Source organism: Elephas maximus, chromosome 2, assembly GCF_024166365.1.
Source record: "Elephas maximus indicus isolate mEleMax1 chromosome 2, mEleMax1 primary haplotype, whole genome shotgun sequence".
In the NCBI taxonomy this organism is placed as follows: Eukaryota; Metazoa; Chordata; class Mammalia; order Proboscidea; family Elephantidae; genus Elephas; species Elephas maximus.
Window position 1 is genome coordinate 69377700 of NC_064820.1, and position 24180 is coordinate 69401879.

At 39.2% G+C, this 24180-nt stretch overlaps 1 protein-coding gene across 3 annotated transcripts in view; it reads left to right on the top strand.

Annotated features, from left to right (window-relative positions):
- Window positions 1-24180, top strand: part of RGS7BP (regulator of G protein signaling 7 binding protein) — a 166973-nt gene that overhangs the window by 123524 nt on the left and 19269 nt on the right. For all 3 annotated transcript variants that reach the window (XM_049864557.1, XM_049864574.1, XM_049864567.1), the window contains exon 4: window positions 21062-21209. In XM_049864557.1, the coding sequence (XP_049720514.1) occupies window positions 21062-21209 (148 nt within the window). The remainder of the gene's footprint in view (window positions 1-21061; window positions 21210-24180) is intronic.

A 24180-nucleotide genomic window follows, 5' to 3' on the forward strand; every position in this document is an offset into this window, starting at 1 on the left:
CACTCTTGGCAAGCTTCTTGGGTTCCCAGAATATGTGTCCTACAGCTGTCTGTCTTATGTATTCTGTTGCCTTTGTCCAGGTATCAGGAAAGTCAAGGCAATGAGAAGGAGACTTTCTTATCAGTGAGAAATTCTCAAACTAGGAGTAAAGAAAATAGTAATATTTAGGGATATTTGAAGATAAAGTAGTCACTAGCAGTAGGCAGCAAGGAAAATGTCATTAAACTAGATAAAATAAAGCACTAGAAAACATGTGCATAAAATATATACTAGACACCTTGCTTGTTTTCTTGGAAATTTCTGGAATAGCAAATAAAATACTGGCTCTGGGGATAGCAATTGTTCCATTAAATGAATCATTTTTAATTTCCCTAATCCTATCATAATCCCATCACTTTATTATACTTCCTTTATATTTCTTTATTCTCTCCATTAATTTCTTCATTATGCCTGAGGGATTAACTCTGTAATTATTGTTTTGGACTCTTGGCATGTTTGTACTATTTGCTAATTGATATTCCCACCATTAGGATAACAGAAAATATCAGCCGGGGTCACTAGTTTTGTTCTTTCTTTGGTATCATTGGAAACTAGTAAGTAACCTTCTATCTGTGCCCAGGAGCCTCCAGCTAATCCACAATGAGTATCTGCTACCGACTCCTTGGATAGCCCTGGTAGAAAAGAATAGGAATACTTGGTTCCTGTAACCATGGGCACCAGAAATCAGTTGAGAAAGAAATGGATTCACAGACCACAGCATAAGAGTGTTAAAGTTTAAAAGAAGACTTAGGGGAATTAAGAGATGTAACATGTGTCTTTCCCTTGAAGCTGAGAATTCCAACTCAAAAGTGAACAGAGAGGAGGTGGAAAGCCTGAGAGACCATACTAGAGTATCAGGTGAAAGCCAAAAAATGCCTGTCTTTGTGAAACCAGAAATGGTCAAGGTGCAGGGAAGTCCTGCTAATATGATTTATTAAGGGATTGAATCAAGGTTGTGATTAAGGAAAAATATGTATAGCCTCTAAAAAAGCAATGGAATGAAACTGTAGGCAATTCAAAATTTTAGGCAAGGAGGTGCAGGTAGCAGGGATCAAGGAACCATTCCCCTGGAGTGTTATATATGTGTGTGTATATAATATAGAGTATACAATGCATTGTATATACACATACATATATGTTAATTTTTTTAAGTCATCTCTTAGCAGAAAGGACTATTATCCACTAGAAAGAAGTCTTTTTAAGAAGACTTAAGATACCAAACTAATTTTGCAAAATAATACGCTCTTTATCCAAACAGTGACATACCTGGTGTGGCCTAAGAGCTAAGGAATGGACCTCTCTAAATGACCTCACTAAGTCCCTTCCTTCAAGAAATTCAATAGTCTCCAAAGTCTCAAGGGAGTAGTGACTCCCATTCTAGCCTGCAACACTTTAAATCTCTTTCTGCCTAAAAGGAGTTTATGTTTCTTTAAATGCTATGATAAAAATTGATATTTTAATAATCTTTAGGAAAGTTCATTTCTTTTCCCTTCTTGGGAGTGCTGAATGTTTCTCCTCCCTCCTTGTGAGTGCTGAGTGTTGGCCATTTGACTCTTCTTTAGCATTTCTTCTCCATCAAGGAAGGAAAGAGTAGTAATTGACTCACTGAGTTTGCCTCTATGTGAGAGCCACTGGTCACATTTTTGGTGGGATTACATACTGAAACTAAATAGTTTCACAGTTCTCTGTACATTTATTTTTATGTCTGTCCACTTCCCTGGCTGCCACCAGGAGTCCAGGAAGGATTATATATCATGTTTATTTTTACTCTTTAGTGGGTAGTCATGACGTTGTTTGCTCTCTGGAGAGAAAGAGCACACAAGGTCACTGCAGGGGTTAAAAGCATGGTTTCTTCCTGGGAAAAATAAGCCTCAAATAATTTTAAAGCTCCTGCAGTGAGCTTGAATTTGATAATGAAGATTGTTCTCCTCTTCCAATTAAGCAAATTGTAAGTATCCTTAGTCTTTAACCATATCTTCAGTGGATCCCCATGTTTGTTCCATGAACCATGTCCTGAGTTTTTGCTGCTTCATAAGTCTGGTTGGTACAATCTACTTGGAAATCCTTTTTTGTTTTGCGAGATTATTCTGTTGCCAAAGAAATGAAGAAAAATGGAACTAAAATTATTTTCTTTTTCATGAACAACAAAATTAAAGGAAATTACAGTGATGTGAGATAAAATCCACATCTAAAAAAGGCTGTTGGTTATACGAGGGAGAGAGTGGTTCTCAAAAACTGTTTTGAAAAGATGACAGGTGGGAATAATTTTAGTCATTTTGTAGTTTCATATCCTTACACTTTAAGTTGTAGATTGAAGCATTACTTGACAAGGTCTAATTTCTGTGTGTATAGTGAAAAATAGTTACTCTCACTTCATCACAGTCAGTCAGGTAGGAAATCTTTTCCCATTACAGAATCCATGTATCACATTGACCATTAATGCCTGTTTCCTGCCACCCGGAAATGAGATTGCAGGTTTCAGTCACTGGGTTGGCAGAAAGTTGAGCCAGGCTTCTAAGGGAATTGGATGATACTTCTATTCTGCCCATTGCTTTCCTCTCCCTCACTTCCTTGCTCCCGGTAAATAAGTTATGGCAACATTCCCATTCTGAAAGGAGCAGAGATGGCAAAACACTCCAGTTCAGCTCTGCTTTCACATGTAAACTCACTCTTTCTTTGTTCTCTGCTCATCTTGCTCTGTCAAAGTGGCCCTCTCTGACTCTGCTCTGCCTCTCTGTCACAATTTAGAGCAAAATTGTCCCCAGGTCCTTTGAGGTTTTCCCATTCTTCTCCTCTCCCTAAGATAAGATGGGCTCATCCCAGAGTGCTGTAGCGCCACCATGATAAAAATGTACGGATGAAATGCAATTACAAAGGGGAAAGGATAGAAAAATGTAAGGCCAAATTTGAAAAATCTTAATATAAAATCTGCAGGGAGCTCAAGATGGTCTATAAAGAAATTAATGAACAACTATCCAGCAAAATACAGGATGAACTCAAAACAAAGAATAGAATATGAGCAGTAAAGCCCCCAGTGTATTCAGCATCTTACTAAGAAATGTAAAGGAAATGACCCACAACCATAAAGGAAACAAAATAGCCAAAAATACTTTATTTTCCAATTTAATGAGGCAAATGATATTAAAATAAAACAACCCATTAGAAGAAATGAAGCATATTAAATCTTAAAATAGACTGTGATTCAAATTCTGAGTGGAAACATGCATTCACTCTTTGAACTAATATTTACGAAGTACCTATCATATGTCTCAGGCACTGTTCTAGGTCCTAGGATACTGCAGTGAGCAAGACTGACAACGTCCCTGTTCCAATGGAGAATATTTTAGTATGGAGGAATAGTAAAATAAATAAATAAAACTGGAAACTAAATACCGGAAATAAACTATGTAAAACTCCTAAATGCTACTAAGTGCAATACAGACAATTAAAGAAGAATGAATGCTGTAATAAAATGCTGAGTGGCTATTTTACATTAGATGGTCAAAGATCTCTGAGGAAATAACATTTCACCTGAGCCTTGAATGATAAGAAGGAACCAACCTCATGAACATTGGTAGATTTAATGCAATGGACTCAAGACCAGAACAAGCTTCTGTTGTTATTGTTAGGTGCCCTTAAGTTGGGTCTGACTCATAGCAACCCTACATACACAGAACGAAACACTGCCCAGCCCTGTGCCGTCCTTACAATCATTGTTATGCCTGAGCCAATTGTTGCAGCCACTGTGTCAATCCATCCCATTGAGGTCTTCTTCTTCTCTGCTGACCCTGTACTTTACCAAGCATGATGTCCTTTCCCAGGGACTGATCCCTCCTGACGACATGTCCAAAGTATGTAAGACGCAATCTCACTATCCTTGCTTCTAAGGAGCATTCTGGTCATACTTCTTCCAAGACAGATTTGTTCATTCTTTTGGCAGTCCATGGTATATTCAGTATTCTTTGCCAGCACCACAATTCAAAGGCATCAATTCTTCTTCATCTTCCTTATTCATTGTCCAGCTTCCACATGCATATGAGGCAATTAAAAATACTGTGGCTTGGGTCAGGTGCACCTTAGTCTTCAGGGTGACATCTTTGCTTTTCAACGCTTTAAAGAGGTTCTTTGCAGCAGTTTTGCCTAATGCGATGAGTCTTTTGATTTCCTGACTGCAGCTTCCATGGGTGTTGATTGTGGATCCAAGTAAAATGAAATCCTTGACAACTTTGATCTTTCCTCCATTTATCATGCTGTGGATTATTGGTCCAGTTGCGAGGATTTTTGTTTTCTTTATATTGAGGTGTAATCCATACTGAAAGCTGTGGTCTTTGATCTTCATCAGTAAGTGATTCAAGTCCTCTTCACTTTCAGCAAGCAGCTGTGTCATCTGCATAACGCAGGTTGTTAATGAGTCTTCCTCCAGTCCTGATGGCCCGTTCTTCTCCATATAGTACAGTTTCTCAGATTATTTGTTCAGCATACAGATTGAATAGGTATGATGAAAGGATACAACCCTGATGCACACCTTTCCTGACTTTAAACCACTCAGTATCCCTTTGTTCTGTCCAAACAACTGCCTCTTGATCTATATAAAGGTTCCTCATGAGCACAATTAAGTGTTCTGGAATTCCCGTTCTTCACAGGGTTATCCATAATTTGTTATGGTCCGCACAGTCAAATGTGTTTGCATAGTCACTAAAACACAGGTAAACATCCTTCTGGTATTCTCTGCTTTCAGCCAGGATCCATCTGACATCAGCAATGATATCCGTGGTTCCACGTCCTCTTCTGAATCCGGCTTGAATTTCTGGCAGTTCCCTGCCGATATGCTGCTGCAGCTGCTTTCAAATGACCTTCAACAAAATTTTGCTTGCGTGTGATATCAATGATATTGATTTATAATTTCCACATTCGGTTGGATAACCTTTCTTGGGAATGGGCACAAATATGGATCTCTTCCAGTCAGTTGGCCAGGAAGCTGTCTTCCATATTTCTTGCCATAGATGAGTGAATACCTCCGCACTGCATCTGTTTGTTACAACATCTCAATTGATATTCCATCAATTCCTTGAGCCTTGTTTTTTGCCAACACCTTAAGTGCAGCTTGGGCTTCTTCCTTCAGTACCATCGGTTCCTGATCATATGCTACCTCTTGAAATGGTTGAAAGTCAACTAATTCTTTTTGGTATAATGACTCTATGTGTCCCTTCCATCTCCTTTTGATGCTTCCTGTGTCGTTTAATATTTTCCCCATAGAATTCTTCATATTGCAACTCAAGGCTTGAATTTTTTCTTCACTTCTTTAAGCTTGAGAAATGCCGAGTGTGTTCTTCCCTTTTGGTTTTCTATCTCCAGCAGTTTACACATGTCATTGTAACACTTTACTTAGCCTTCTCAAGCTGCCCTTTGAAATCTTCTGTTCAAATCTCTTCATTGTTTCTCCCTTTTTCTTTACCTGCTCAACATTTGAGAGCAAGTTTCCAAGTCTACTCTGACATCCGTCTTGGTCTTTTCTTTCTTTCCTGTGTTTTCAATGACCTCTGGCTTTCTTTGTGTATGATTCTGTGATGTCATTCCACAACTTGTCTGGTCTTTGGTCATTAGCATTCAACATGTCAAATCTATTCTTGCGAAGGTCTCTAAATTCAGGTGGGATATACTCAAGGTTGTACTCTGGGTCTCGTGGACTTGTTCTAATTTTCTTCAGTTTCAACTTGAACTTGCATATGAGCAGTTGATGGTCTGTTCCACAGTCAGCCCCTGGCCTTGTTCTGACTGATGATATTGAGCTTTTCCATTGTCTTTTTCCACAGATGTAGTCAATTAGATTCTTGTGTATTCCGTCTGGCAAGGTCCAATGTATATAGTCACCATTTATGTTGGTGAAAAAAGTACTTGCAATGAAGAAGTCTTTGGTCTTTAAAAATTCTATCATTCGATCTCCATCATTGTTTCTATCACCAAGGCCATATTTTCCAACTACTGATCCCTCTCCTTTGTTTCCAACTTTTGAATTCCAATCACCAGTAATTATTAGTGCATCCTGATTGCATGTTCGATTAATTTCAGACTGCACAAGCTGATAAAAATCTTCAGTTTCTTCATATTTGGCCTTAGTGATTCGTGTGTTTAAGTTTGATTAATAGTTGTATTAACTGGTCTCTCTTGTAGGCGTATGTATATGATCCTGTCACTGACAGCACTGTACTTCAGGATAGGTCTTGAAATATTCTTTCTGATGATGAATGCAACACCATTCCTCTTCAAGTTGTCATTCTCGGCATAGTAGACTATATGATTGTCCGATTCAGAATGGCCAATACCAGTCTGTTTTAGCTCACTAATGCCTAGGATATTGATGTTTATGTGCTCCATTTGATTTTTGACAATTTCCAGTTTTCCTAGATTCATATTTGGTACATTCCAAGTTCCAGTTATTAATGGATGGTTACAGCTATTTCTTCTCATTTTGAGTCCTGCCACATCAGCAAATGAAGGTCCCAAAAGCTTGACTCCATCCACGTCATTAAGGTCAACTCTACTTTGAAGAGGCAGCTCTTCCCCAGTTGTCTTTTGAGTGCCTTCCAACCTGGGGGCTCATCTTCTGGCACTATATCAGACAATGTTCTGCTGCTATTCATAAGGTTTTCACTGGCTAATTCTTTTCAGGAGTAGACTGCTGGGTCCTTCTTTCTTCCTAGTTTGTCTTATTCTGGAAGCTCAGCTGAAACCTCTCCTCCATGGGTGACCCTGCTGCTACTTGAATACCCGTGGCATAGCTTTGAGCATCACAGCAACACATAAGCCCCCACAGTATGGTGAACTGACAGACAAGCAGGGGAACAAGCTTGTAGTTTTTGCAATATACAGACATAACCAACTTCTGGAAACCAAGGTTGTCTAAAACTACCTATTACTTTATCTCTATGTCTTCATGTACTGAGTAGTAAGTGAACCAGTTGCTGTCAAGTCAATTCTGACTCATGGCGACCCCACGTGTGTCAGGATAGAACCGTGCTCCATGGGGTTTTCAATGGCTGATCTTTCAAAAGTAGATCACCAGACCTGTATTCAAAGGTGCCTCTGAGTGGACTCAAACCATGAACCTTCCCATTAGCAGCTGAACATGTTATCTGTTTGTACCACCCAGAGACTCCAAACAGTGAGTAGGACACCATATTTGTCAGCATTAGTCAAAGTAGATGTCAGCTGAGGAATAAGATTTAAAAAAAAAAAAAAAAAAAACAGAAAACCAAACTGGTTGCCATCAAGTCAATTCCAACTCATAGCAACAGTATAGGGCAGAGTAGAACTGCCCCATAGGGTTTCCAAGGAGCGGCTGGTGGATTTGAATTGCTAAACTTTTGGTTAGCAGCCGAGTTCTTAACCACTATGCCATCAGGGCTAGTTGCAATGATAATAGCCTCTACATATTGTGTGCCTTCTACTTGCCAAGCGCTTTATACATGTTATCTCATTTTATCCTCAAGTATTGTTTCCCCCATTTTACAGATAAAGAAACTGAGGCTTAAAGAGGTAACTTGTCCAAGGTCGCATAGGTAACTTGTCCAAGGTCACATAGCAGTCATTCCACTGCAAAGCTTGTGATTGTTCCGCTAAACCAAATCGTTCCTGTAAACCAGTTTAAATCCCTCTAAGCTACATTTGAGAAGGGAAAGAGAACATGTCATATGGGGAAATGAAAAGTAGTATCATAGTTGACTGAATTTTATTCATAGACTTGACCTATGTAATGGTTAGTGAATATATTTAACAAAAGTCATGTTTAATAGCTAAAATCCTTTGTGTATTTAATTTCTAACCAAAATAAAACTCAGTTCAGAGAAAAAATTTTAAGAAGGGAGATAAAGTTAAATTCATGGGTCATTTAGTGATTTATAAAATATTTTACATTGAGTAAAGAAGTTTAACTCTAAGGAATCATTATATGCAGTAAAAAAAAAAAAAGAGAGACATGCTTTGGAAACAGTGGTGATGATTGCATAATATGCAGAACATAATTAATGTCACTGAATTGTACATGTAAAAATGGTTGAAATGACAAGTGTTTTGTTGTACACATTTGACCATACACAAAAAAAAGATATGGCATTTGTGTGATACAAAGGAAGCATGATTTTGCCATGATGCCATTATGGATCCATAGGGTTTTCATTGGCTGATTTTCAGAGGTAGGTCACCAGGCCTTTCTACCTAGTGTTAGTCCGAAAGCTCTGCTGAGTTGGGGCCAACTCAATGGTAGATAAAAACAACAACATCCCCAATTATGGAAAAGTTGGGATTAATTAATTATGCAGTAAATACATCTTGTACATTGGACTTCTCTACTTTGTTGCTGTTGTTAGGTGCTGTTGAGTCGGGTAAAACTCATAATGACCCTATTTACTACAGAATGAAACAATGTCTGGCCCTGTGCCATCCTCACAGTCGTTGCAATATTTGAACCCATTGTTGTAGCCACTGTGTCAGTCCATCTCATCGAGGGCCTTCCTCTTTTTCACTGACCCTCTACCTTACCAAGCATAATACCCTTCTCCAGGGACTGATCCCTGCTGCAAACATGTCCAAAGTACACGAAATCAAGTCTCACTATCCTCGCTTCCAAGGAGCACTGTGGTGGTACTTCTTCCAAGACAAGCTTGTTTATTCTTCTGGCAGTCCGTGGTATATTCCATATTCTTTGCCAGTACAATGATTCAAAGGCATCAATTCTTCTTCAGTCTTCCTTAGTCATTGTCCAGCTTTCCCATGCATATGAGGCTATTGAAAATATCATGGCTTCTTTGACTTCTTGACTGCAGCTTCCATTGGCAGTGATTGCAGATTCAAGTAAAATGAAATCCTTAATTTCAATATTTTTTCCATTTATCATGATGTTGCTTGTTGGTCCAGTAGGATTTTTGTTTTCTTTATGTTCAGGTATAATCCATACTGAAGGGTGTAGTCTTTGATCTTCATCAGTAAATGCTTCAAGTCCTCTTCGCTTTCAGCAAGCAAGGTTGTATCATCTGCATAGCATAAGTTGTTTATCAGTCTTCCAAGGAGTATACAGAGTCACTATACCAAAAAGAATTGACCAATATTCAACCATTTCAGGAGGTAGCATGTATGATCAAGAACTGATGGCATTGAAGGAAAAAGTCCAAACTGCAGTGAAGGCACTGGTGAAAAATAAGGCTCCAGGAATTGAGAGAATACCAATGGAGATGTTTCAGCAGAAACCCTGGTGGCATGGTGGTTAAGTGCTACAGCTGCTAACTAAAAGGTTAGCAGTTCAAATCTACCAGGTGCTCCTTGGAAACTCTATGGAGCAGCTCTAGTCTGTCCTATAGGGTTGCTATGAGTCAGAACCTACCCAACGGCAACACTTTTTTTTTTTTTTTTTGGTTTCTGTGCCAAGGAATTTGGAAAACAGCTACCTGGCCAACTGACTGGAAGAGATCCATATTTGCACCCATTCCAAAGAAACGTGATCCAATAGAATGCAGAAATTTTCCAATGATATCATTAATATCACACACAAGTAAAATTTTGCTGAAGATAATTCAAAAATGTTTGCAGCAGTACATCGGCAGGTAACTGCCAGAAATTCAAGCTGGATTCAGAACGAGGGATATCATTGCTGATGTCAGACAGATCCTTGCTGAAAGCAGGGAATACCAGAAAGACATTTACCTGTATGTTATTGATTATGCTCTACTTTAAGGTCTGGAAGTAGGGCAGTCAAAGTCTATACAGGGATCTCCTCCCTATGTATTTTCCATTGTCTGCTCTTCTCTTGTGCTCCAAGGGGGCCTGTGCTTCTATTTTTCATACAGCTACATGGTGCCACCAAGATGGCTGGTACTCTGGGTCAGTGATAGAACAACAATGCCATAAGCAGTGCAGAGGAGGATGTAGGGCGGTGGGGTTGGAAGGAGAGGGGGCACCTTCTGTATCTGTTCTGAGGAGGAATATATTTTCAGCTTGGGCAGAATTTAGCTCCGTGCATGGTATAATTTTTATTTTTCACTATGTCTTTTATGGCAGTAAGAATAGCTATGGTAGTGTAGAAAAGCCTTTGGAACTACTTTTTAACGTAGGTGAACAACTAACAATAGCACATATTTCAATTTAAATCATGTTCTTTTTAGAAACACAAGAGAGTCAATGTAGATTATTTAACGAACAGCCTACATTCCCCCAGTCCTGTTCACAGTGCACAGGGTTGAAAAGCACCTGCAAGTAACAGAAATGCATGAGAGTGAGAGTAACTTATTTGGATAGGCTTCCATGCACCTGTTGTAAGCCATGTTGATTTTGTCATTTTCATTCAGTCAGTAGGAAAACTGTCCTGAAAGCCTCCTCTGTGTATGGTATCATGGCAGACAGTGTGTGAGGAGTACAAAGGATAGCGGATACTTACCCCTGCTGTCAAGGAAATGATCGCATGATATATTATTAGCTCAGAGAAGATTAAAGGTTTGTTTGTTTTTTGTTTTGATTCCTGGGGAAATTCACTTAAATGGATAAAACTGATTTTGCTGGAGCCTAGAGGCCAAACTAAGGGCTTCCAAAGAGACACTGTTTATGGAATCACCTCCCATTGCTGCTGGTAGGCTAAAGACAGGCAGGAAAGAAATAAGGCATGGAAGGGGAAAAGAGAATAGGAACAGAGAGAAAAACATGAATAGAGGAGAAAGAGGATGGGAGAATGAAGAGATACAGAGAAGGAAAGCAGTCTCTAGAGTGGGGTGTGATAAAGGATCCTCAGTCTAATCCTCTGTGGCTGTCCCTAGGACTTCTGTGGCTGAGGGTGCTTTATTGTACTCCTGAGGCTGTCCCACAATCAGATGTGTTTTTTTCTTCCTGAATGACTGACTATTTCTCACGAATATAAGAATAACCAGCCTTCCAATCTGGTATGTGCTTCATGGGTGGTTTCCCTTAACTTTTCCTCAAACATGCCTGTTATGTTATCCATAAACAGGCTAAAAATACATGAGATCCCCAAGGAACTGAAGGCAAAAAAACTTTACAAGACCATAAGGAAAGTGGCCAACTTTTTGATGTCCTAGTTCTGAACAGTGATGAAGCCACCTTAGTATGATTTCAAGGTGCTCTAAAGGCACTCCTCCTTCACCCTCTCCCCAAGCAAATATTTGTTCACTGATGCCTGAAATTGATTTTTCAGGGAACAGAATTTTCATTTCATAATAAGGAATGCACACTCACTCTCTTGGTGAAGCAAAATATTGACTTGAAGTCACCATTTGGAGGGATGTTGGATCTTTTTCTCAGATCAGGAAAGGGAGCCCCCCGATACTAAAAAACGGGTACTCCATTCTGAGGACAACTAGCAATATGGGGAAAGCTAGGGATAAAGAACTCAAACTGAGCACTTGTCAGGTTTGCAGAGGGTTCTTCTGCTGACTCCTTAGTGTGGCTCAAAAGTACACTTTAGTGTTGACCCTGCTAACTTCTCAGTCTTATCTCTCACTGGTTACCCCTACTTCATCTGCCACCCATACCCTGGCCTGTTACACTCAAGGGATCTTCAACTACTTTAAAGAAACTGAACTTGCAAGTTGTTTCCAGTAGTCTCCTCTGCCTGAGACAAATTACCTACTCACCCCACATCCATCTCTTTCACCTGGCTCACACCTTCAGTTTCTTTGAGTCTCAATTTAGATGTGACTTCCTAGAGGAAGCTTTTCTTGGCCTTCTAAGGCTGGCCCAATGCTTACCCAACGTGTCCCCTCAAGCATTTCCATAGCACTGATTATGGCACATATTACATCGAGGGGTAGTCTGATTTCTTGTTTGTTGTTTTCTCTAGACTTTGATTACCTTGAATGTATTCACCATTGTGTCCCCAGAATGTGTCAGAGTGCCTAGGGCAGAATAAAGTTTCAATTAATGATCACTGAATAAGTGAATTAATTACTTTCATTCTGCATTTGTGGTTGAAAAAGAGAGAATGCAGTTGGAGGAAAGCTTGTCTAGGGATGTTGGACTGAATTCATGTTTATACTTCCCTTTCTATAGAAAAGCCCTTGATATATCAGAACAGATATAAAGAAGTAAATTCATATTAATCCTTTTATTTTTCATGGTAGGGTAACTTCTGTATGAAACAACTCCAAGTTTCAATGTATTGAAACAATAAGAGTTCATTATTTATCCAGGTTGTAATCCAATGCCAGAGCTGGGATGGGGTGGGGAATGTTGTTCTTTCCATTCTCTGCATCTACCCTATGGTCAGAGAAGAAAGACAGTATGGGGGATTACATGGGAGGGCTTTTAGAGCCATTCTGGTAGAGGCATGTATCACTCCTACCCAGAGTCCATTACCATAACTGCGTCACATGCCCCCTCCTAACTGCAGGAGGAAAAGGAAACAGGAGTTGACACAGACCAATCTCCCGTGGCCCTGGAAAACAAGAAAAGATGACTTCAACAATCTAGAAATTTTAAGGAGTTTTTCAATGCCAGAAAGAAATTAGGATTGGATTGGTATTGATGAATGAACAGAGAAAACGATAGCAGAATAAGGAACTCAAGATAAAATTCATCAGGAGAAAATTACTGAAAAAATCAGATCAATTCCAGAAATATTTCAAGCTCCAAGTCAACAGATACAAAACACAGGAAGGATTTCTGGAACAGTTGTTAGTGAAACTGATATTTGAAATTGTATGCAGGAAAAACTGGGCTACCCCACACTAAGCTGCAGTGTTTGCCCTAAGAGGACACCTGGTGTTAGTTTTTGCCCTGGATGGCAAAGCAGTACACAGTATAAAGTAACTCTGCACCTCCACAAAGACAGCAGGAGAAGAAAAAGAAAGCAAACACATGACTCTAGTGTTTTTTTCCTCAGGTTAAATTGCTCAGCATACAGAACAGGCACTGGGACGCAAAAATCAGGACAGATCCAGGTAACTTATCATTCCCAAGAGATATGGGAAACCGTTGCACCCAGAAGACAAGATTTAGACACACAGTGTCCAGCCACACAACCTGCCCCATCTCCACAATCACCAGAGAACACTATAATCAGAATGATGAACAGAGATTCTCAAAGAAAAATCTGAATAAACATCCAAGAATGACCAAAATTTTGAGAAAAACCAACATCATGAAAGAAAGCTACCAAATGCAACAACAATAATTGAAGACCAAAGTTAAAAAGAGGAAACAGATAAAGAATTTAAAATATTTATAACTAATCTTCTCGGAGATATTTATGACCCTGTCATACTCATAAAACAATAATTGTCTGCAACAAAAAGGAATATCAGATTTGTTGGAAATAAAAATGTTATCAATCAAATAAAAAATCAGTAGATGGGTTAATTAGTGTTGTGAGACATTTCTGAAAGTCTTATAAGTGAGGCACTGACTGTCCTTTGTTTTACACTACCTTTTCAAGAATGCTTATTTAGCAAACATCTTGGAAAAGAAAAAGAAATGCTCTCTTTCCAGATCAAATGGTGGGCATGCTTACTATTCCGTATTAAAAAAAAAAAAAGAAAGAAAAAGTTTTACTCAGAAGCAAAGGGAAGAATGCTTACTGCTTATTCTAAAAGACTCAGGATCCCTAAGCTCAGGGTTTCTTTCCGTTCATGCAGTCCCTGTTTGTGTAGGTATTGTCTACCCTTTTTGCATCACTCTGTAGGAATTGGGACTTGAGAAATCAGGATAAATGCTGATGCCCTAGCTATTGTTATTCTGTGAGTAATAAACTGTCTTTTGTTTCTGACCCACGTGTCTCATATCTTCTTCCAGTATCCATGAAATGTGTCAGGCTAACTTGCAAATAGGGTAAAACATAAGACCCTTTACAGTTTTTAACGATTAGCAAAATAGAATTACTAGGAGCCTAAAATAGTAAGCTGAAAGATCAAGTCAAGGTATTCCCCCAGAATTTAGCCAAAATGAATAAATATGGAGTATACATGGTAGTTAATAAACATGGAAGATAGATTCAAAGACTGTAATATGAAATAGGGATTCTGAGAGAATAAAGAGAAGTACATAATCAAGAAAAAATAGAAAACTTTTCTTAATCTAAAGAAAGACAAAAATACTTAAATGAAAAGTCCATCCTATCTCAATGATTACTTAATAACTACAAAGGGAAAAGAATGCACCTACAATGGTAAAATCTGGCAGAGACCACCTTAACCAAGTAATCATTCATACTTAACTAACATTAACAATGGAATGAAATGACTCATCTGCCTCCTGACGTGATGCACTCAGAAAAACCAACATCATGAAAGAAAGCTACCAAACAGAACAACAAAACTAATAATTGCCGCAAGTGTTTACTCTAAATGTAGATTTATGGCATTGGAGCAATGAAGCTAATAATTCTTTGGACTAAAAATTTAGATCCGTACATCACACCATACACAAAAAATAAATTACAGATTAATTAAAGAGCTAAATATTTTTAAACTCTATAAATATTAGAAAAATAGGCAAGACATAAAAATCAAAAGACAAAGAAAATGATGAATAGTTTTCAATATAAAATACTAACTTACTTATGACAAAATACATTATTAACAATTAGTAGACGTATAACAGACCAAGAGATACAAGCAGCATATAGAACAGACAAATGATCAGTGTTCATAATATAGAAGGAACCTCTACAAATCAACAATAAAGACAACTCCACTGTTTAAATGAGCAAGTGATATGAATAGGAAATGCAGAGAAGAAGAAATACAAATGGGCGATTAACATATAAAAACATGTTTAACCTCAGCAGTAAGAAATGAAAAATAAAACTTCAATAAGATTCTCTTTCTCCCTCATCAGATTAAGCAAAAATGAAATATTGATATTACGAAGTATTGGCAGAGATGTGGGAAATGGATCCTCTCATTTCCTGTTGGGGGAAGTGAAGTATAAATTAGCATAGCCTTTTCAGAGGCCAATTTGACAATATTTATTAAAACACAAAATGTATTTATTAAAATACATATGTATTGTCCCAGTATTCTACATCAAAGATCTATCTTATACAAATATTAGCATGTGATGGAAAAAGGAAGAATTATAACTAAATTCCTTACTATAGAATACTTCGCATCCATTAAAAAGCATGACATAAATCAAAATATTGTTATGATTATTGTTGAGTCAGCTTCGACTCATAGAAATCTTATGGATAACAGGACAAAAAATGTTACCTGGTTCTTTTCCATCTTCATGGTATTTGCTATATTTGAGTCTAGGGCTTTGAGTATAGTGTCAATTCATCTCACTGAGAGTTTCCCTCATTTTCACTGACTCTGTACTTTACCAACCATGATGTCCTTTTCTAGTAATTAGTCTTCCTGAGGACATGTCCAAAGTACATGAGCCAGTCTCACCATCCTTGCTTCTCAGGAGCATTCTGGATGTATTTCTTCTAAAACCGACTTGTTCCTTCTTCTGGCAGTCCAATATTTTTATAAACGAAGAAACCAAACCCGTTGCCATCAAGTTAATTCTGACTCGTAGCAACCCTATAGGACAAAGTAGAACTGCCCCATAGAGTTTGCTCGAACTGCCGACCTTTCGGTTAGCAGCCATAGCTTTTAAGCACTATGCCACAAAGGTCTCCCAATATTTTATAGTATATCCGATATTCTTTTACAGCATATCCAATATTCTTCTCCAACACCACAATTCAAATGCATCAATTCTTTTTCTGTTTTCCTTTTTCAAAGTTTAGCTTTTGCATGCATATGAAGCAACTGAGAAGACCATGACTTAGGTCAGGCACACCTTAGTCAAAGTAACACCTTTCCTTTTTAATATTTTAGAGGGGTCTTTTGCAACAGATTTTTCTAACGCAATACGTCATTTGATCTCTTGACTGCTGCTTCCATGGACACTGATTGTTGATCCAAGTAGAATTAAGTCATTGACAGCTTCAATTTCTTCCTCATTAATCCTGATTTTGCTTTTTGGTCCAGTTGTGAGGATTCGAAAAGATCTCTAAGCCATACTAAAGGGTAAAAATCAAGTTGCATGACAACATATATACTGTGATTAATGCAAATTTCAAAAAGCTATATATCTACTGAAATTCTACTATGTTTAAAGCTCCATCCTAGGTACTGGGCTTATAGAATTGAAAAACACAGATAAAGTTCCTGGCCCCACAGAGTTTACATGCGTAGCTTGGAGAAGAGAGTGAGAATGTATCTGGGAAGGTCACACAATAAACTAGTGAGCAAATACATAAGCAAGATAATTTCTGATAGTGATGAGTTCTATAAAGGCAATAAACTGGCAGTATGGTTGGAAAGTGACTGGAGACTACCCAGCATAAAGTCAGTGCTATCCATAAATCAGAGCAATTATTATTGCTTGCAGAGTAAACTTGACATCATGTATATTCTGAAATTGAAACCTGTTAAATTCATATTGATCTCTTCTGTCTTTTTAAGATGTTTCAGCTGGAAGAGATACAATATGATCAAAATTCTGCAGAGATTCTGTGAGCTAACAAAAAACACTAAACTGGAGGTCACACATCCAGGGTTTTCATTTTGGCTCATCCACATTAGCAGAGTCCATTCTAGAAGTCACAGAAAATTAATAAAATGAGGATATTATCTGCCCTTATAAGATCACAAGGGTGTTTAAGGAATATGAATAGTTATATTACTTTGAAAATTTTATAGAACAGTATTTGTCTTATATTAGTAGTAGAATTAATGGAGGCAGAAGTGATGCAGTGCTTCTGTGGTAGAATTCTCACCTTCCATTCTACTCCCAGCCAACGCACCTCATGCACAGCCAACACCCATTTGTGTCAGTGGAGGTTTGTGTGTTGCTATGATGCCAAACAGGTTTCAGCAAAACTTCCAGACTAAGATGGACTAGGAAGAAAGGCCTGGTGATCTACTTCTGAAAGTCAGCTAATGAAAGGCCCTGTGGATTACCATGGTCCAATCCTCAACAAATCATGGGGTTGGTACAGGACCAGGCAGCGTTTTCTTTCATTGTGCATGGGGTGACTATGAGTTTGGGGTTGTTATGAGTTGGTAGACAGCTAACAACAATAAGAAGTAGTAGAATTACAACAGGTAGTAATTGCCATCATAGTTGTTGTAGACTGCAATTTAGAATCAGAATTCACTTGATGACAGTGGCTTTGGTTTGGTTTTTCATAAAAAAGGTTGTATATAAAGGGAATGGGGAGAGAGCTCCAAAAAGGCCCATCACACCACCTTGTGTCCTTCCCTTTCCCCATTGGAATGAAAGCTTTAGGCTCTATAGTCCTTACCACAGGCAAAGTCTATGAACCAGAGAATTCTGTCTGTGAGTGAATCCCTTCCCCTCCCCTTCACCGCCCAAACCATACCGCATTCTCCAAAGCATTTTGAAAGCCACAGGAGTATAACGGGAGCCACACATGCTTTCAGGTGACCTTCTCGTTCAGAGTATGGAAAAGCAGAGGGCTGTGTTTTAGGAGCCCCCTTTTGCCCCTCTCAGATCTCAACCACCTTGCTCATTTTAAGGTTGACTTGCCCAGCTAGAAGTGGCAAATAGCATTCGTTGCACTCTAGCAGAAGGTGTAAAGGTATTGCTTTTAAGAGGTCAGTGCCCTCCAACTGTGAAATGGTGATATGCTAAATTATGTGCTTAATTAATTTCACCAAACAGCATACCATATAATTGGAAAAACAATTCCCCAGGCAAGTTCCATCACCCTGGACAAATGTGCATAAAATACACACAAAAGGATCACGAGATCCTCATCAGTAAACTCGTGTTTTGCTTTGACTGGGTGTTCAGAAAGCTAGTTTCTACTATTGTTGTTGTTGTTCGGTGCCATGGAGTCAGTTCCTACTCATAGTGACCTTATGCACTGCAGAATGAAACCGTGCCTGGTCCTGCACCATCCTCACAATTGTTGCTATGCTTGTGCCCATTGTTGCAGCCACTGCATCAATCCACCTCATCAAGGGTCTTCCTCTTTTTCATTGACCCTCTACTTTACCAAGCATGATGTCCTTCTCCAGGGACTGATCCCTCCTGATAACATGTCCAAGGTACTTAGGTGCAGTCTCGCCATCCTTGCTTCTAAGGAGCTTTCTGGGTGTACTTCTTCCAAGGCAGAATCATTCGTTCTTTTGGCAGTCCATGGTATATCCAACATTTTTCGCCAACACCATAATTCAAAGGCATCAATTCTTCTTCAGTCTTCCTTATTCGTTGTCCAGCTTTCACATGCATATGAAGGAATTGAAAACACCATGGCTTGGGTCAGGCACACCTTAGTCTTCAAGGTAACATCTTTACTTTTCAACACTTTAAAGAGTTCTTTTGCGGCCGATTTTCCCAATGCAATGCATCTTTTGATTTCTTGACTGCTGCTTCTGTGGGTGTTAATTGTGGATCCAAGTAAAGTGAAGTTCTTGACAACTTCAATCTTTTCTCTGTTTATCATGATGTTGCTTATTGGTCCAGTTGTGAGGATTTTTGTTTGCTTTATGTTGAGGTGTAATCCATATTGAAGGCTGTGGCCTTTGATCTTCATCAACAAATTCTTCAAGTCTTCTTCACTTTCGGCAAGCAAGGTTGTGTCATCTGCATAATGCAAGTTGTAAATGAGTCTTCCTCCAACCCTATGCCACGTTCTTCTTCATATAGTCCAGCTTCTTGGATTGTTTCCTCAGCATACAGATTAAATATGTATGGTGAAAAGATACAACCTTGACGCACACCTTTCCTGACTTTAAACCACACAGTATCTGCTTGTTCTGATCAAATGACTGCCTCTTAGTCTATGTACAGGTTCCTCATGAACACAGTTAAGTGTTCTGGAATTCTCATTCTTCGCAATGTTGTGATAATTTGTTATGATCCACACAGCCGGATGCCTTTGCATAGTCAATAAAACACAGATAAACATCTTTCTGGTATTCTCTTTTTTCGGCCATGATCTATCTGACATCAGCAGTGATATCCCTTGTTCCACATCCTCTTCTGAATCCAGCTTGAATTTCTGGCAGTTCCCTGTTGATGTATTGTTGCAACTGCTTTTGAGTGATCTTCAGCCAAATTTTACTTGTGTGTGATATTAATGATATTATTCGATAGTTTCTGCATCCTGTTGTATCTCCTTTCTTTGAAGTGGGTACAAATATGGATTTCTTCCAGTCAGTTGGCCAGATAGTCTTCCAAATTTCTTGGCATAGACGAATAAGTGCTTCCAGCGCTGCATCCATTAGTTGAAATATTTCAATTGGTGTTCCTTCAGTCCCTGGAGCCCTGTGTCTTGCCAATGCCTTCAGTGCAGCTTGGACCTCCTTCTTCAATACTATCAGATCTTGATCGTATGCTACCTTCTGAAATGATTGAATGTCGACCAGTTCTTTTTGGTACAGTAACTCTGCGTCTTTTAATATTTTCCTTGTAGAATCCTTCAATATTGCAACTGGAGGCTTGAATTTTTGTTAAGTATATACCACCTGAATTTGGAGACCATCTCAAGAATAGATTTGACGTGTAGAACACTAATGACCGAAGACCAGATGATGAGTTGTGGGATGACATCAAGGACATCGTATATGAAGAAAGCAAAAGGTCATTAAAAAGGCAGGAAAGAAAGAAAAGACCAAAATAGAAGTCAGAAGAGACTCTGAAACTTGCTCTTGAATGTAGAATAGCTAAAGTGAATGGAAGAAATGGTGAAGTAAAAGAGCTGGAAAGAATATTTCAAAGGACCACTCAAGAAAACAAAGTATTATAATAAAAATGTGCAAAGAGCTGGACTCAGAAAACCAAAAGGGGAGAACACATGCTCTGCATTTCTCAAGCTGAAAGAGCTGAGGAAAAAATTCAAGCCTCGAGTTGTAAAACTGAAGTCTTCTATGGACAAAATACTGAATGACGCAGGAAGCGTTGAAAGAAAATGGCAGGAATACACAGTTACTATACCAAAAAGCATTGGTCTGCGTTCAACCATTTTAGGAGGTAGCATATGACCAATAAGCAACATCATGCAAAATGGAAAAAATAATGAAGATGTCAAGGATTTAATTTTACTTGAATCCACAATCAAGCCCATGGAAGCTGCAGTCAAGAAATCAAACAAAGTATTACATCGGGCAAATTTGCCGCAAGAGACCTCTTTAAAGTGTTGAAAAGCAAAGACGTCACTTTGAGGACTAAGGCATGCATGACCCAAGCCATGGTGTTTTCAGTCACCTCATATGCATGCGAAGGCTGGACAATGAGTAAGAAAGACCAAAGAAGAATTGATGCCTTTGAATTATTTGTTGGCAAAGAATATTGAATATACTGTGGACTGCCAGAAGAACGAACAGTTTTGTCTTAGAAAAAGTACAGCCAGAGTGCTCCTTGGAAGCAAGGATGGTGAGACTTGGTCTCATACTTTGGGCATATTATCAGGAGGGACCAGTCCCTAGAGAAGAGCATCATGCTTGGTAAGGTAGAGGGTCAGCAAAAAAGAGGAATACCCTTGACAAGATGGATTGACACAGTGGCTCAAGCATAACGATTGTGAGCTCAAGCATAATGATTGTGAGGATGGGGCAGTGTTTTGTTCTGTTGTACATAGGGTCGCTGTGAGTTGGAACTGACTCGACGGGACCTAACAACAGCATACTAAAACAATTGCTTGTATATAAGTATGTATGTATATTCATATATTATATATAATATATTTAGGAGCCCTAGTGACACAGAGGTTAAAACACTCAGCTGCTAAGTGAAAGGTCAACGATTTGAACCCACCAGCCACTCCACAGGAGAAAGATGTGGGCCTCAAACTATCATTGTCTGAATGTGAAAATGTATCACACACATGCACATATATAATTGCATACATAGTTGTGCAATTATTTTAGTGTTCAGAAAGCTATTGGGTTATGTAGCATTTGACTCAAAAGTATAGCAAGCCTTTACAGTGACATTTTGGGTAAAGAATTTGCATTCATGACTTGTTACCACCTTCTCTTTGCCTATACCCTCTCTACCTTAGGAAAGGAGCCTGGAGGGGAAACCAGGAGTTTGGATTGCAAAATTGAGGAGTGTGTTGAAATACCTGCCCTAGAGGACTCTTCATCATCCCCCACAGATACTCAGCAAAATTCCTGGCAGGTTTCCACAGACATTGAGAACACTGAAAGGTAAGTGTGAAGTTATGCTAAATAGGCTAGCCTGAAATAGACTGCCAATCCACTTGCAGTTAATACTCTTAAGGCCCACCCATAAAACCAAACCGCTTGCCTTCAAGTCAATTCTGACTCATAGCAACCCTACTGGACAGAGTAGAACTGCCCCATAGGGTTTCCAAGGAGTGGCTGGTGGTTTCAAACTGTTGACCTTTTGGTTAGCAGCCAAGCTCTTAAACAGGTCTCCCAGACAGTCAAGAATTTCTATATAAGGCTCAGAAACAGAGCTCTTTTTGGTTTATCAGAGAAACAGTGCTGGAAAGGACCTTGGAGATTTCCTAATCTACAGATAAGAAAACTGAGACGAGAGAGAGCAACTAGTCCAAAATCCCACAGGATAACAGCAGTAGAACCTAGAGTAGGCACAGGCTCCCAAGCCTCTGCTTATCTGGCTCCAACACATGGCATCCCTATGGAAAGCAAAAACTGTGTGCTTCTTTGGGAGGAGAGAAAGTTGGATCTACAGACTGTCAAAGCTCACCCACTGGGCTGATTCCCCAAATTTCCATTTGTTTAAGGGATAAGAATCCAAAATCATGCAAAGATGTCTCCAGTAGATTCTCTGATTTCCAGTGTATGGAATGGTCTGATTAGCTGCCATTCAGAGGCCAAACATCCTGTCCTGTTCACAAACAGCTTTTTGCAAAGCTCCCTACTTCCATTCTCCTAGAATGTACCTGATGGCCCCTTAGTGGTCAAAGAAAGTTAATGCATTGTCTTAACAACTTTAGCTCACTGCTAGTGAGGGAGTGTTTTCCTGGGTAGAAGAGATTCTACAGTGATTCTATTTCATTTGGGAAAAGAGAGCAATAATAATATATAATAATAAGTTCCATGTCTCATCTAGATGCTAAAAATGCCATTCCATTAGGCAGAAGGACAAGGCCCTTGTTTATCAGCCTTCACACTGTTATCTGTGTCCTTTGCTGCTGATGTCCCCAGAGCCACACAAAGCTGCTGAAAGAATACAGGGCAATTCCATGGAGTGTTCTGTGTGTGGGGGGTTGAGTCATTGACAAGATAATGAAGATTTTATTTTCTTATTTTTAGAAATGTGTCTCACAATAGCACTTATAGCCATTGTGGCTCTACTTCCAGATTGCAATATAATTCTAAAGCTAATTACCAAATTTCTGTGTTTATAGAAAATTGGAACATGTGGCAATTATGTGCTATTAATACAACTTGGATTTTGTATGAGCTTGGAAACCCAACCATTCAAACAATAAGGCTGCCTGATAGAACTATAGATAAATGATGAGGGAACGATTTATGTTAATTTATAAAATAGAAAATTTGTTTCCCTATTCCCAGGAAAAAATATCTGCCAGAATGACGTGGTCAAGGCATAATCAGCGAGCAAAGCCATTTTCTTATGCAGAGACCTTGCACAGCAGCTATAATATCCAAGCCTAAAGCTTCTAAGCAAGCAAGCTACAGGTGGTAATATCAATAAACTAATTCAACTCATGGTGTTGGCATTTTTAAGTTCAGCAAGAAAGTCCAGATTAAGGTCAAAGGAGTTGGGAAAGACTGAGAGAAGTGAACACAGCAGACCTGGCCTGGAGGGTGGCTTCCTCAGTCCTTCCTGGTTCTCGGCCATAAGAGATCAGCGGGTCTCAAACCAGACTGTGAATTAAATCACCTGCAGGGCTTTTAAAAAACAGTGATGCCTGAGGGCCACCATAAGTCAACCAAATCAGAATCTATTGAAGTAGAGCCAGGGCATAAAGTGATTCTCCCATGCATCAGCCAAGACAGTTGGTGCTTTGTGGGGAGACCTTGCATCCATCTCACATATTGCATTCCTAGCCTTTTCCTACCTCGTGCCTGCTCACCCTCCACCCATCCCATCTACCTTTGAGAATTTTACCTAGAAACAGAATGTGTTGCACTTCTGGATGTAGGGACCTGCACTCCTTTCTTCCTCTCCCCCCATGCCTACCTTCCCTCTCTAGAAATACCTTCTAGGGCTTATCTGCATGCAGTACCCACAGACACACCCTCACCTTGAGGGAAACTGAGATGAGAGAGTGTAGTCTAGGACAAGAGGCTTCTGAATGCTTTTACAGTTATATTTCTACAGAGGGGCTCCACAAGGATGCTTTCCTCCTCCTTTTCCAATTAGCTATTCCCAAGGCTAGATATCCTTTTCGTGTATTAGTCAATACTTCAGAAGCAGACCCCATGGGGTGTCTGTCTTTCCCAAGATAGTGATTCTCAAACCATGCTCAGAACAGTGTGTCTCGTGAACCAGATTGAGGGGTTTTATAACTAAAATTAAATTGTGGCTCTCTTTCCTTAAGTGGCAGAGAAAAATAAGTTAATGGATAGAATTTCCTCAACATTAGGATTGTCTCCCCACCCCCAAAAAAGTGTCTTAAATCCTTCTTACCTGTTACTGCTTGTCTATTCTATAACTAAAAGATATACCTGATTTTGCACCAAAATTTTTTATTTTTGCTATCTTAAATGAAATGAAATATATCACTATGTCCTGGGGTTTCAAGGTGCTGACTCTAATGCAAATATTTGGGAACCATTTTCCCAAAGACTTGAAAAGTCCAAATCTCCCCTGTTCTAGCCTAGAAGCCCCCTGTCCTTGATGAGAAACCAAACCAAACCAAACCCAGTGCCGTCGAGTCGATTCCGACTCATAGGGACCCTATAGGACAGAGTAGAACTGCCCCATAGAGTTTCCAAGGAGCGCCTGGCAGACTTGAACTGCCGACCCTTTGGTTAGCAGCCGTAGCACTTAACCACTATGCCACCAGGATTTCCTTCATGAGAAGCCCCCAAGATAACTTCCTGCTCTACAATTCTGTGGTTTTATGATTATATGGACTCTGAGGTGAGGAAAAAAAAAAAAAACGCTGGAAATCTGTACGGCTTGGTATCCAGTAGGCTAAGGAGCCAGAAAGCTTGA